Source organism: Myxine glutinosa, chromosome 13, assembly GCF_964187855.1.
Source record: "Myxine glutinosa chromosome 13, kmMyxGlut1.1, whole genome shotgun sequence".
In the NCBI taxonomy this organism is placed as follows: domain Eukaryota; kingdom Metazoa; phylum Chordata; class Myxini; order Myxiniformes; family Myxinidae; genus Myxine; species Myxine glutinosa.
The window spans coordinates 60650065-60663165 of NC_136273.1; the positions used below are offsets into that span (position 1 = coordinate 60650065).

The following is a 13101-nucleotide window of genomic DNA, read 5'->3' on the forward strand; positions in this document are numbered from 1 at the left end:
CCTCGAAAGGCTGCACGAGCAAATGGAAGCAATGTTTCTTCCAGAATGGCTCTGTACTTGAACTGGTTCAGGTTTCCATTCAGAACAACCGGGTCAGTTTTGTCCCCTGCATGAAAAGCAGCCCAAACGGTCACCCCACCACCTCCAGCTTAAACTCTTGGCACTATACAATCTTCGTTGTAGGCTTCATGCACTTGTCTGCGCACTCGGACATGACCATCTTGACGATAGACCAGAAATCTAGACTCGTCACTGAAGGTCACGTGATTCCAGTGTCCTGGCTGCCATTGACGGTGCTCTCTGGCCCACTGCAATCGGCGCTGGCGGTGTTGTCTGGTCAGGCGTGGCTTTCTCACGGGACGCCTGGCACGATAGCCTGCTTGAACCAGTCGTTGGTTGACGAGCCTTCTGGATACAGGCACATTTGTCAGTTGCTGCCACTCAGCCCTAAGCCGATTAGCTGACTTGGTACGGCCATTGCGGACTAACCGGTGCAGCTGGCGATCATCCCTCCTTGTGGTTCTACGGGGACGTCCTGGCCTCGGTATTGGAGTAGGGACACCCCTCTGAGCATTTTCTTTCAGGATATTTGACACCTGACCTTGAGTGATGCCATACTGCCAAGCAATAGCACGCTGTTTCATGCCGGAATTTCGTAAAGCCACCACTAAATGACAAACAGCATTTTCAAGTTGACGGGCCATCTCCAGGGGAAGCGGCAATAACTTTTGTAGATGTGCAGCAGTTGTTTTCCACTAATACAGAACGCAACAACCCTTATATACCCAATTGTGAAGCCAATCGTCAAATGTACCTGTCCGTACATTTTGTTACGCCACCTGTGATATAATCCTGTTATTGACTTCTTGCTGCGACAGACAATCAGTGACATGGTTATTTTAACAAAGAAATGACCGAAGCGTAAAATAAACTCACCAGATTGATATACCGAGTTCAGAAAGTAAGCCCAAGTCAAGGAAAAAAATATTACATATTAAATGCCAAGTCTGTATATATATATATATATATATATATATATATATATTGTTATGAATTTGGTAGAGCAACATCTAGAGCTAGGTAGATCTGAATAGGTAGGTATTCGGCTGTCGTGACAGGGACTCTACATGTAATAAGTTCTTGATGTTTAGGCGTTTGTCGGGGGAAGATGTATGATTGTGGACCTACCTGGAGGTTCGAGTGTTAAATAGTGAGGGATTAAAGGTAACGCCCCTGTGAGTCTCACCTAGTAGTCAAACCTTTGTCCATTATGGCACTGCAAACCATATAAACATTAGTTAGGTCCTTAGCGCAACATTAAATAATTCCTTTCCCTGACAATGACTTAGGAACAAACGGACAGGAAACCAGGCCAAAACCACCGCCACAATGGGCCGCCACCGTTTACACCTCCAAGGCCTACAAACCTCGCCTGGCACGTGTTATAACACAAGGACCGCGGGGTCGGGGACGGGAGATGTCAAGAGTGGAGCGATGCCGGAGAGGGCGTGACCTGGGCGAGCCGGCGAGTTGGGAGGCTATGATTGGCTGAGGAGTGCGCCAATGTGACGTCATCGGCCACCAATATTAGCGACGGTCGGACACCATTTCGGGAGTTGGTGGAGAGTTCGTTGAACAGTTGGCACACAGGGCACACAGAGCACACGGCAGTTCGCAGCAGTTTGCAGTTCGCAACAGTTCGTGAGCAGTTCGGAGCAGTTCGTCGGAGTTGGCAGTTGGCACCGAACAGTTGGCACTTGGCTGCCAGCACTCCCCAAAGAGAGTCGAGTCAAGTGGAGTTCGCTTGCTTTGTGCAGCTTACGTTGAACCTTTGGTGTGCGATCGAGGCCTTGTGGAACTTGGAGCGAGGGACCTCGTGGTGTGCGATCGGGGCTTGTGGAACTTGGAGCGAGGCCTCGTGGGTACATCGGGGCCGAAAGGAGCCGGGTGTTGGACGGCCGCCACAAAGACGACGAAAGACAGACAAGATAAGCCCGCATCCGCGTACATTTTGAACGACGTGACGTATTCTTTTCGTAATTCATCTCCCTCGTTTTGTGTTTGCTGTCAGTCGTGTGGGGACGTCCCGATCTAGGATATTAGATTTACCGGCGGGCTCTTTCACTGGCTTTACTTTTCCATAATAAATCCTTGTATTATTTTCTGTATATATCTGAACGCAGTTTCCTGGGTGTTTCATTTTAATAGATAAGGCGGCGGCGGGGGGGGAGCTTCGCCGTGTCCGCCATTCCGCGCGTTTAACTTTGTGTTGAGTTTGAATCCGCTATTGAGTTTTCGCCTCGGGAGTTAAAGTCTCGCAAATCGGCCATCCGTAACTGTGGTGTTAATCACGGTTGCGTAACAAGTGGTGTCAGGAGTGTAGGATTTGAACCCGTCGGACAAATTTTTTTGTCCGCGGCGAGACATCGACACGGTCGGGCGTACATTGCGCCCGACGTTCGAACGCAAGATTTTTATAGTCGAGGCGGAGAAATTTAATAATCAATTGGGCAAACGGAGCGCGATATCGCGTCTTCATCAAATTTAAATTGTTTCAGGAATTATTAAAATAAATACGCGCGCGGGAAACAATCTTCCGGAAAGCGGATGTCGGAAATTGATGAGATGGAAGTACGCAGCGAGGCCTCCGTCAGCGTTGGGAGTGAGCCGGAAATAGGGGAATTTGATGCAGAGGTGAGCCTTGGAACCTCCCTCGTCCCGAGCACCAACTTATGCCCCTCCCCTACCGGGGAGTCGGGAACAAGTGGGACGGCCCCTAGAGACGACCAGGCTTTAATGAAATTTTTAAAGGAATTAATAGATGCTCAGAGTGAGCGAGCCAGTCGGGAATTAAATGATAAAATTGATGGGTTGGAAAATAAAATGGAGTCGCAGGGGAAGGAATGGAGGAATGAAATAAAGGAAAGGAATGAACAATTGGAAGGAAAAATTGGGGAAATGGCACAGCAGCTGGGGGAACTAATTGATGGCATAGAAGGGAGAGTGCAAAACCAAATTACGGACAGACTGGGGAAATTTGAGGGTAAAGTAGAAACTCAAATGGGGGAGATGGAAAAAGCCATAGGGGTGGAAATTGAATTGAAACGGGAAGAATTAATGTCAAAAATAGAGGAGGGCGTGACGCAGGCTGTCCAAATGGGGGAAAAGTTGGAGGGTCAGATTGGTGCCACAAATGCTCGAATTGATAAAGCAAATGGGGAATGTTTCCCACATTCTGGCCTGGTTGTTTATCGGGACCGTGTGGATGTCACAACACCCCAACCGGGGGATGAATTTGGAATTGTGCAGCACCAGGGCGGTGGTGCGGAGCAAGAGGGGGTAGAGTTTTTGGGGGTCCGTGCAATGGAGCCGGACCAGGTATTTATTGGGGATATTGATCAAAGCCTGGCGGGGCCAGGAATGATTTGTGGAAATGATGAGGATGAGGATGATTTGATCCAGCGGCTGGAGACCTGTGACAGTCCCATGGAGGTAGAGCTTGTTCAGGCCCAAAGGAGCCTGGGTGATGAGGTGAGTTGGTCCGAGGAGGTGGTTGGAATGACCGAGGGGACGCTCATTGTACACTGCTATTTGGAAACAGAGGCTCCAAAATTGGACAACCAGTTGGGGGAGTGTGTTGGCTCCGGGCTGGATTTGGATCTTGGAGGATCGGGAGATAGAGCTTCTGGAGATTTGGTCCCTGTAGGGAATTTGGATCAACTGCAGGGAGGGGCAGAACAACCGGTGGTAGAGGTTGTTCCCTGCAGCTGCGGTTTGGCAGTGGGAATGAAAATTTGTAAAATAAAATTTAAAATAAAATTACAATGGGAAATTGATTTGGAGCAGCCATGGTTGGGATTGGTCCCCGGGCTGCGGGATCTGGACATGGAGAGGTCATGGGTGATGGCCTCGGGCAAAAGTTGCCTCTTTCAAAATTTGGGTATGCCGGCCAGCTGGGGGGCTGTGATGGCGAGATTTGGACGTGGGGTCCAGCCTTGGGTGTCGAGGTACGACCTGGGTCCCACGGGGGGTCTGGTGGAGTGTGGCGTCCCTTGTCCGTCGGGGCACCGTCCGAGCTGGTGGCCCGGGCCGGCAGGGTCACCGGACCCTGGTGGGGGTTAAGACCTCCAGGGAGGTCCGAGGTGGTTTCTCAAGCCTGGGATGGCAAATATTGAGGACCACTAGGGGGAGATGTTGTGGGTCGCGCTTTGGTGGTGGCACTACGGACGGCCAACTTGGGACTGATGTGGTGACCACCTGGGCATGCGGCCTGGCACTCTCCTCCAGGGACTCTGGGACAACCAGCATGTGGTGACCTGGCATGGTGGTTGGTCTATGGACGCGGGTCAAACCGAATGGACGGGGATGGAGATAGCCTGCCGGACAACCATTGGGGCATCTGTGGAACGTGATGGTGTGAGTGACCTTCCACAGATGCTCCGTTATGATTTATGGACTCTCGGGTTGGGAAGAGAGCCATGGGGATGTGAATCGGGAGATGTGTAACGAGCCGAGCATATGGGCCATGCTCGGCTGGCATGTGTATGGCAAAGCATCCTTCTTTGGTGAGGTTAGTGAAATGTGACAAATGGTTGGCATGGGTAATCTGTGGGTTAGATGCAAATTTAAGGGTGGATTTTGAAATGTCATGGTGGACACTGTACAGTGACGCCATTATTGATCCAGGTGTGTAGACCAAAGTGTTGGAGGCTGTGATGAAATTAATAGGGTAGCAAGACAGCTTTCAACTGGTTGCGGGGGCAACTGTGCTGATATTTGGGACGCGGGATGATGGGGATGTAGTTGTGTAGCCTGAGGGTCAACGTGGTGCTGTGCGTGTCCGAGGTGTGTGGACCATGTCTTCTGGGTGGGTCTCCTGGTGGAGCATGGCTGTTGACTGGACCTTGGTGTGGTCAAGTGTGGGTGAGCACTGGGGGGCTGCAGTTCTGTAGTCGGACTGGGGGATGATGGAGAGGTGCAGGGGACGTGGCTGTAGGGATGCCACGCACTGCGACCGTGCCCCCCAGGGCCGAGGTTGTGTGTGCGGTAGTGTGTGTTGTGGCAGCAAGTGCTCACCACATTGGCCAGCTGGGGCTGCTGCAGCTGTGTTCCTCGCAGGGGGGGCCGAAGGATGGATGGTGGGTCGCGCCCTTATGGACACTCATGGGCCATGTTGGCGTTTTGACTGCTCACCTTGTCCCGGTGACCCTTGCACGGTAGGGGTGCAGAGCTGTCGTAGCCACAGGTAGTTGTGTAGCGATGATCACCGTTGGATGCGGATCCACATACCTGCCAGTGTAGTGGGGACAAAAGAGAAATTTGGAAGTATTTGGTAGGCCCAATGTGAAATTTTGGAAATTAGGTGTGGTGGATGACACTCTTGAACCTGACCAACCTGCAACTACCTGCACTTGAGGTGAGTGTTTTGAGGAGTACTGTCCCAGGCTTCAGGACTTGCTTTGGAAATTGGGGACATGTAAATTGGAGTTGGGAGGCGGGTGAGAGTGATGACATGGCCGGTGAGGGGATGGAATGGGAGCCACAGTGTCTTGTGGGTGGCGTATGTTTTTGTATTGTGGTTAGGTGTTTTGATGTGGTCGTGAGAGTGGAACCTGGAGAGTGAGTGATGATTATTGGAGATAATGAGGGGCGATACTTGTGCTTTTGGAAATGTGTGATGGTTTAAATGTGAACTGGGGGATTTCACATGTGGCAGGCCATGGCAAGCCTTGTAACACCTTTTACACCAAGAATTGTACTGAATTGTGCTGAGTTGTGTGGAGAATTGAATGGCAGCGGGGGAGGAAGTGTGTTTTGGGGTCTTGTGGGTGGGGAAGGTGTGTGTGTCCGCAGGTACAGAGCAAGCTCTGAGGAGCGATGCCTGCGGGCCCCCCTCTGCGGCAATTACCCCTGGCAGCCGGTGGTAACTGGAAATTGGAGCTCGTCGGTGGAGGGTCTGGTTGGGCGCCGCGGGGTGAGGAAGTCCCCCGGTGACCCGTGTTGCTGCGCGAAAGCAGGAGGCAAAGGAGCCTGGTGTGTGTGGAGACCCTCACCGGCGAGGTAACGGCGGAAAGGGGCTGTTGGGCTGTCACGGGGCCAAGAGGTAAAGGGGGGGGGGGGGGCAATGAACTTGTAAGTCGGTTGACTTGTTTTTGGGACTGCGGGCACCACAGCCTGATGCGCCCCCACCATCTTTTTGTGCGGTACCTCCCCGCTGCCTAGTTGAGGAATGCACACACACGTGAATGACATCAATGCCATGGTCCTGCAGGGGGTGTATTGAAATAAGTGCTTTGTTGATTTTTGAAATGCCTTGATGACCTATGGAATGAGAATGAGTGGTTAAGGGGTCTGTGTTGCATGAATGTGGGCGAAATCCACCGAGCCGTGTCACTCACCTGTAACATCTGGACAGGGCCCGTGGAAATTTAGGGGGATGCATTGGGGATGGCCCCGCAGGTAAGGTTGAGTCTTGTGGCATCCACCGGGGGACGCGGTCTGTAGACCGGGGTATGTACAAAGGTTAGAGTTTTGAGTTTGGAAAGATGGTTAAGTTTTGTGGTTAAGTTAGTGTTGTGTGTTGTTTGTTTCCTCCCTCCACAGGAACAACGAAGAAAATGTACATACTTGCATGATGGTTAAGGGGTTCAGCATGTTAAGGAAGTGTAGGTAGGTAGTCCGACTCACTTCCCACAGCCCTTCCTGATTTATTTCATAGGTTAATTAAGTGTGTGACAGTAAGTGTTAAGGCTGGAATGGTAGCGCCTGCGGTGAACCTTGCAGGAGCTACGGTTCCAGGGGGGGGGCTGTGTTATGAATTTGGTAGAGCAACATCTAGAGCTAGGTAGATCTGAATAGGTAGGTATTCGGCTGTCGTGACAGGGACTCTACATGTAATAAGTTCTTGATGTTTAGGCGTTTGTCGGGGGAAGATGTATGATTGTGGACCTACCTGGAGGTTCGAGTGTTAAATAGTGAGGGATTAAAGGTAACGCCCCTGTGAGTCTCACCTAGTAGTCAAACCTTTGTCCATTATGGCACTGCAAACCATATAAACATTAGTTAGGTCCTTAGCGCAACATTAAATAATTCCTTTCCCTGACAATGACTTAGGAACAAACGGACAGGAAACCAGGCCAAAACCACCGCCACAATGGGCCGCCACCGTTTACACCTCCAAGGCCTACAAACCTCGCCTGGCACGTGTTATAACACAAGGACCGCGGGGTCGGGGACGGGAGATGTCAAGAGTGGAGCGATGCCGGAGAGGGCGTGACCTGGGCGAGCCGGCGAGTTGGGAGGCTATGATTGGCTGAGGAGTGCGCCAATGTGACGTCATCGGCCACCAATATTAGCGACGGTCGGACGCCATTTCGGGAGTTGGTGGAGAGTTCGTTGAACAGTTGGCACACAGGGCACACAGGGCACACAGAGCACACGGCAGTTCGCAGCAGTTCGCAGTTCGCAACAGTTCGTGAGCAGTTCGGAGCAGTTCGTCGGAGTTGGCAGTTGGCACCGAACAGTTGGCACTTGGCTGCCAGCACTCCCCAAAGAGAGTCGAGTCAAGTGGAGTTCGCTTGCTTTGTGCAGCTTACGTTGAACCTTTGGTGTGCGATCGAGGCCTTGTGGAACTTGGAGCGAGGGACCTCGTGGTGTGCGATCGGGGCTTGTGGAACTTGGAGCGAGGCCTCGTGGGTACATCGGGGCCGAAAGGAGCCGGGTGTTGGACGGCCGCCACAAAGACGACGAAAGACAGACAAGATAAGCCCGCATCCGCGTACATTTTGAACGACGTGACGTATTCTTTTCGTAATTCATCTCCCTCGTTTTGTGTTTGCTGTCAGTCGTGTGGGGACGTCCCGATCTAGGATATTAGATTTACCGGCGGGCTTTTTCACTGGCTTTACTTTTCCATAATAAATCCTTGTATTATTTTCTGTATATATCTGAACGCAGTTTCCTGGGTGTTTCATTTTAATAGATAAGGCGGCGGGGGGGGGGAGCTTCGCCGTGTCCGCCATTCCGCGCGTTTAACTTTGTGTTGAGTTTGAATCCGCTATTGAGTTTTCGCCTCGGGAGTTAAAGTCTCGCAAATCGGCCATCCGTAACTGTGGTGTTAATCACGGTTGCGTAACAATATATATATATATATATACACAAAGAATTAAGTTAAGCACCCCCCCCCCCCCCCGTTTTTTTACAACCTCGCACATTACAAGTTTGTTGTCGTCAAAACAGTGTAATATACCCATGATATTGCTATATTTTCTGGAGAAGTGATATTATGGTCACATAAAAACATAACAATCATGCCGTTTTCAATATTTTATTCTGAATAATTTAAGGTGAAATTTTTTGGGAATTTTAGGCATATTTTCACCTCAATTTAAGTATGGAGCTATAGGTCCATCACGGACAGTGTGGATGACGTTTATGTTTTCTAACGTACAGTCATTGTTCTGAGAAGACCTCTAGCGATCTTTGCGTCAATAACGTGTGTAGGACCCACGTGATCGGATCACTGACTCAACCCTACGTCTCATAGACCCTGTAAGCCGTCGTATGCGTTGCTGTGGCAGGTTGTTCCATTCCCGATGTAATGCACGTTCCAATTCATCCAGATTGGCTATTGGAGGGACCATCTTCGCAATTTGTCGTCCCAACATGTCCCAAACGTGCTCGAGGGGGTTCAGGTTCAGGACAGGATTAGGGGGTGCTTAACTTAATTCTTTGTGTAGGGGTGCTTAACTTAATTCTTTGTGTATATATATACATACATACATACATACATACATACATACATACATACATATATACATATATATACATATATATACATATATATATATATATATATATATATATATATATATATATATATATATATATATATATATATATATATATTATATCATGATATTTCAAAAAGTTGCGGACAGGCAATGACAAAACTTGGTGGATGAGTTGGGTAGGCGACAAGAACAAGCCAATTCGATTTTCGGTTCGGGTCCGGGTGCAGGTCTGGCCTGTCAGTGGAATCCAAAACGTAAACAGTTCAGCCTGGCGGAGGTCTTCTCTCCACCAAGTGCAGTTCCAGTTGCTTCCTGTTTTGATCACTCTCTATTTTAATCATGTGCTGTTTTAGGGAGATGGACCTGGAGGCAATATGAGCATCCTTGTTGAACAATAGTGAAAGATTCCTAGCCAGTCATGTCTTAAAGACCTCAATCAGCTTGAAAAATCAGGTTGATGTGGACTTGAACAACATCCTAACTTATTGGACAGGTTGTTTGTGTCCTGGTGACTCGTGGCTTCATAATGCAGGAAAAGAAGTATGCTTCGAGTTTGCTCGTTGTTTATCTTCAAGGAATTAAATGATTAATGCACACTTTGACTCACCCGGTGTGTACCCCGGTTTAGAATAGGTACACCGTATCCCTGCGTGTCGTAAGAGGCGACTAAAAGGGTTGGCGTCAGGAAGGGCATCCGGCCATACAAACATTGCCTCAAAAAGAGAACCATGACAATTACAACTACATATGGGCAGGGTACAGCCCGAAGTACCCCGTGGGGGACCCCACTCCCTCTCGTCAAAACTCAAGGTGGGGAACCCGATCGAAGCAAGGGTGGAAATCACTCCATTTATGACGACGAAACGTCTGATGCCCGACGTGGAGATCGGTTTCTAAGGTTTGGGACATGGAATGTAGGGACAATGACAGGGAGATCAGGAGAAATGGTGGAAGTATTGGTCAGAAGAAGAGTGGACATATGTTGTGTGCAGGAGACGAGATGGAGGGAAGTGGTGTGAGAATGGTGAAGGGTAGGCAGGGACAGAAATACAAGTTTGTGTGGCAAGGGTGCCCGGAAGGCGTGAATGGTGTTGGTGTCCTGTTTTCTGAGGAGTTTGTACACAGTGTGGTGAGTGTGACTAGAGTGAGTGAAAGGTTGATGATGGTGAAAATGATGATTGGAAAGCTCTTGGTGAACGTCATCTCGGGATATGCTCCGCAGGTCGGTCGGAGCGATGAAGAGAAGGACAAGTTCTGGTGTGCGATAGAGAAGCTGATGGAAAACGTGAAAGATGAGGAAGTTGTTGTGGAAGGAGGAGACCTAAAAGGACATGTGGGAAGGAGTATGGACGGTTTTGAGGGAGTTCATGGGGGTTACGGATATGGTGTGAGAAATGGAGAAGGTGAAAGGATTTTGGAGTTTGCTGATGGAGCTGATTTGTTGATTTGTAATACTCAGTTCCAGAAAGAGGATAATAAGCTTGTTACATACACGTCAGGTGGGTCGACGACAACCGTTGACTACCTGCTGGTGTGTAGGCGAGATAGGGGGCACCTCCGGGACACAAAGGTGAACCCGGGGGAGTAGGCTGTTTCACAGCACCACTTGGTTGTCTGCGACATAAGGGTGAAAGGTGCGAGGAGAGCTCGGCTGGTGAAGTACCAACCGAGAATGAAGGTGTGGAGGTTGAAAGAGGTGACAGTAAGGGAGGCATTAAAAGAGAGGCTGATTAGGGTCGAGGATGATGTGGTTGAGCTTGAAAATGGTTGGATGTCAATCAAAGATAGTCTGTTCGGAGCTGTTGGTTAGGTATGTGGATGGACAAAAGGACCACCGAGGCACTCGGAAACATGGTGGTGGGATGATGAAGTTGTAAAGAAGATTGACGAGAAGAGGAAGAAGTTCAAGGAGTGGCAGAAGGCGAAGGGTATGTGGGCTGAAAAGGCAGAGCATGAAAGTTATAAGGCAGCCAAGAAGGCTGCAAAGAAAGAGGTAGCAAAGGCGCAGGAGGCATGCAGGAAAATGTTCGGAGAACGCTTGGATTTGGAAGAGGGTCAGAGAGCGGTATTCAGGATTGCAAAGCAGATAGCGAAAGAGAGGTGTGATGTGATGGGGGTGAGTTACTTGAAGGATGAAGTGGGACAAATCGTTGTGGACCCAGATGGAATTAAAGGAAGATGGAAGAGATATATGGAAATACTGTTGAATGCAGAGAATGAATGGGATGGTAACATCGAGAGTAACCCAGTTTTAGGACCAGCAGAGAAGATAACTGAGAAGGAAGTTGAGGAAGCGATAAAAGCAATGAAGAGTAGAATAGCGGGAGGGCCGACGGGAGTTGTGGGAGATATGTTGAAGGCAGCAGGAAATTGGGGTGTGAAGAGAATTACAGAGATCTGCAATCTGGTGGTGAAAGAAGGCCGCATTCCAGTGGATTGGGAACTGAGTACGCTCGTCCCTCTATACAAGGGGAAAGGTGACCCTCTGGACGGTGGCTCATATTGAGCGATAAAGTTATTGGAGCATGGAATGAAGGTATTGGAAAGGGTGTTGGAGAGGAGGATAATGAAGAAAGTGAAGATTGACGAAATGCAGTTTGGATTTATGCCAGGAAGAGGAACGACAGATGCGATTTTTATTTTGAGTCCGTTGCAGGAGAAGTACATGGAGAAGAGGAAGAAGTTGTTTCTTGGGTTTGTTGATCTGGAGAAAGCATTCGATAGGGTTCCACGTGAAGTAGTGACATGGGCATAGAGGAAGTTAGGAGTGGAGGAATGGTTGATCAGAATAGTGATGGCAATGTACAAAAGAGCGCGCACAGCTGTAAGGACGAAGGACGGGAACAGTGGTGAGTTTGAGGTGAGGGTGGGAGTGCATCAGGGGTCGGTACTAAGTCCACTACTATTTGTAGCTGTGATGGAGGTGCTGGCTTGGAACGTAAAGGAGGGTTTAACGTGGGAGTTGTTGTATGCAGATGATCTGGTGTGGATTGCAGAAAGTATGGATGGACTGAAGGAGAAGATGAACAAGTGGAAGGAATGTATGGAGACAAAAGGTCTGAAGGTGAATATCGGAGCAACGTAGGTGATGGCAAGGGGTAAAGCATGTGGTGAGGTGGAAAGAACTGGGAAGTGGCCGTGTGCTGTGTGCAGGAAGGGTGTCGGAGTGAATTTCATTCAATGTACAATGTGCGCTGTGGGTTCATCAAAAATGTGGTTTGAGAGGGTCATTAACCATTGTGGCAGCTACATTCAAGTGTAAGGTGTGCACAGAGGGAGCTGCAGATGGAGGAAATGTTGAGTTGGATCTTGGAAGCTGGAAGGTGTGAAAACATTTTGTTACCTCGGAGACATGCTGAATTGAGAAGGTGGATCAGACTTAGCAACGGTTGCTCGAGTGAGATGTGCGTGGAAGAAGTTTCAGGAACTGAGTGGTGTGCTGATGAGGAGGGGAGTGTCGTTGAAGCTGAAGGGAAAGGTGTATGCTGCATGTGTGAGAAGTGTTATGATTTATGGGAGCGAGACATGGGTAATGAACGTAGAGCAGCAATGAAGGCTGGATAGGGTGGAAATGCGAATGGTTCGGTGGATGTCGTTGAGAGAGAGGAAGACAAATGATGAATTACGAAAGATGATGGGAATAGAGCCTGTGGGGGATGCTGTGAAGAGAAACATGTTGAGATGGTTTGTTCATGTGTTGAGGAAGGATGAAAGTGACTGGTTGAGAAGAGTGATGGAAATGAATGTTGAAGGAAGTCGAGGACGGGGAAGACCGAGAAAGACTTGGCTAAAGATGGTCGAAGAAGAAATGCGGGCAAGGGGGTTAACAAGGGGAAATGCAGAAAATAGGGCAAAATGGAGAAGATTGTCATGGGGACCGCAAGGCTAACCCCCGCTCTTGCAAGGAAAATGGCCTTAAAATGCCTGTTGTTGTTGTTGTTGTTGTTGTTGTTGTTGTTGTTGTTGTTGTACTTTGACTCGACTTTGAATGGATAACATTAAAAATCCAATCAATTATTTGGAGTGGAAGAAATTATTGTAATGGCCTATATGCTTTATTGAAGGGATAGATCACACAGTTCCATTAAGGTTGACTCCATCACCGTTAATGAACCTTATGTGCAGGGCAAGCGAGGAATTGTGTTCAAAGAGTGTTACCATGGCAACCAGAAGCAGTGTAAAATGACACGTCTCGCACCCGCGGGGTCGTATTCTTTCCGCCTTGCTGCGTGCAACAGTATGGGAACCAGGTTAGTCACTGCATGACATCTCACTGTGACCTCTTCACAATGCCTCTATTCCTCTCTCT

The 13101-nt window shown here is 49.1% G+C and overlaps 1 protein-coding gene across 5 annotated transcripts in view; it reads left to right on the forward strand.

The window, feature by feature from the left end:
* LOC137438373 (fibronectin type III domain-containing protein 3B) overlaps nucleotides 1–13101 on the forward strand; it is a 320604-nt gene that overhangs the window by 209160 nt on the left and 98343 nt on the right. For all 5 annotated transcript variants that reach the window (XM_078767595.1, XM_078767592.1, XM_078767593.1 and 2 more), the window contains one exon: nucleotides 12918–13042. In XM_078767595.1, coding sequence (XP_078623721.1) covers nucleotides 12918–13042 — 125 coding nt within the window. The remainder of the gene's footprint in view (nucleotides 1–12917; nucleotides 13043–13101) is intronic.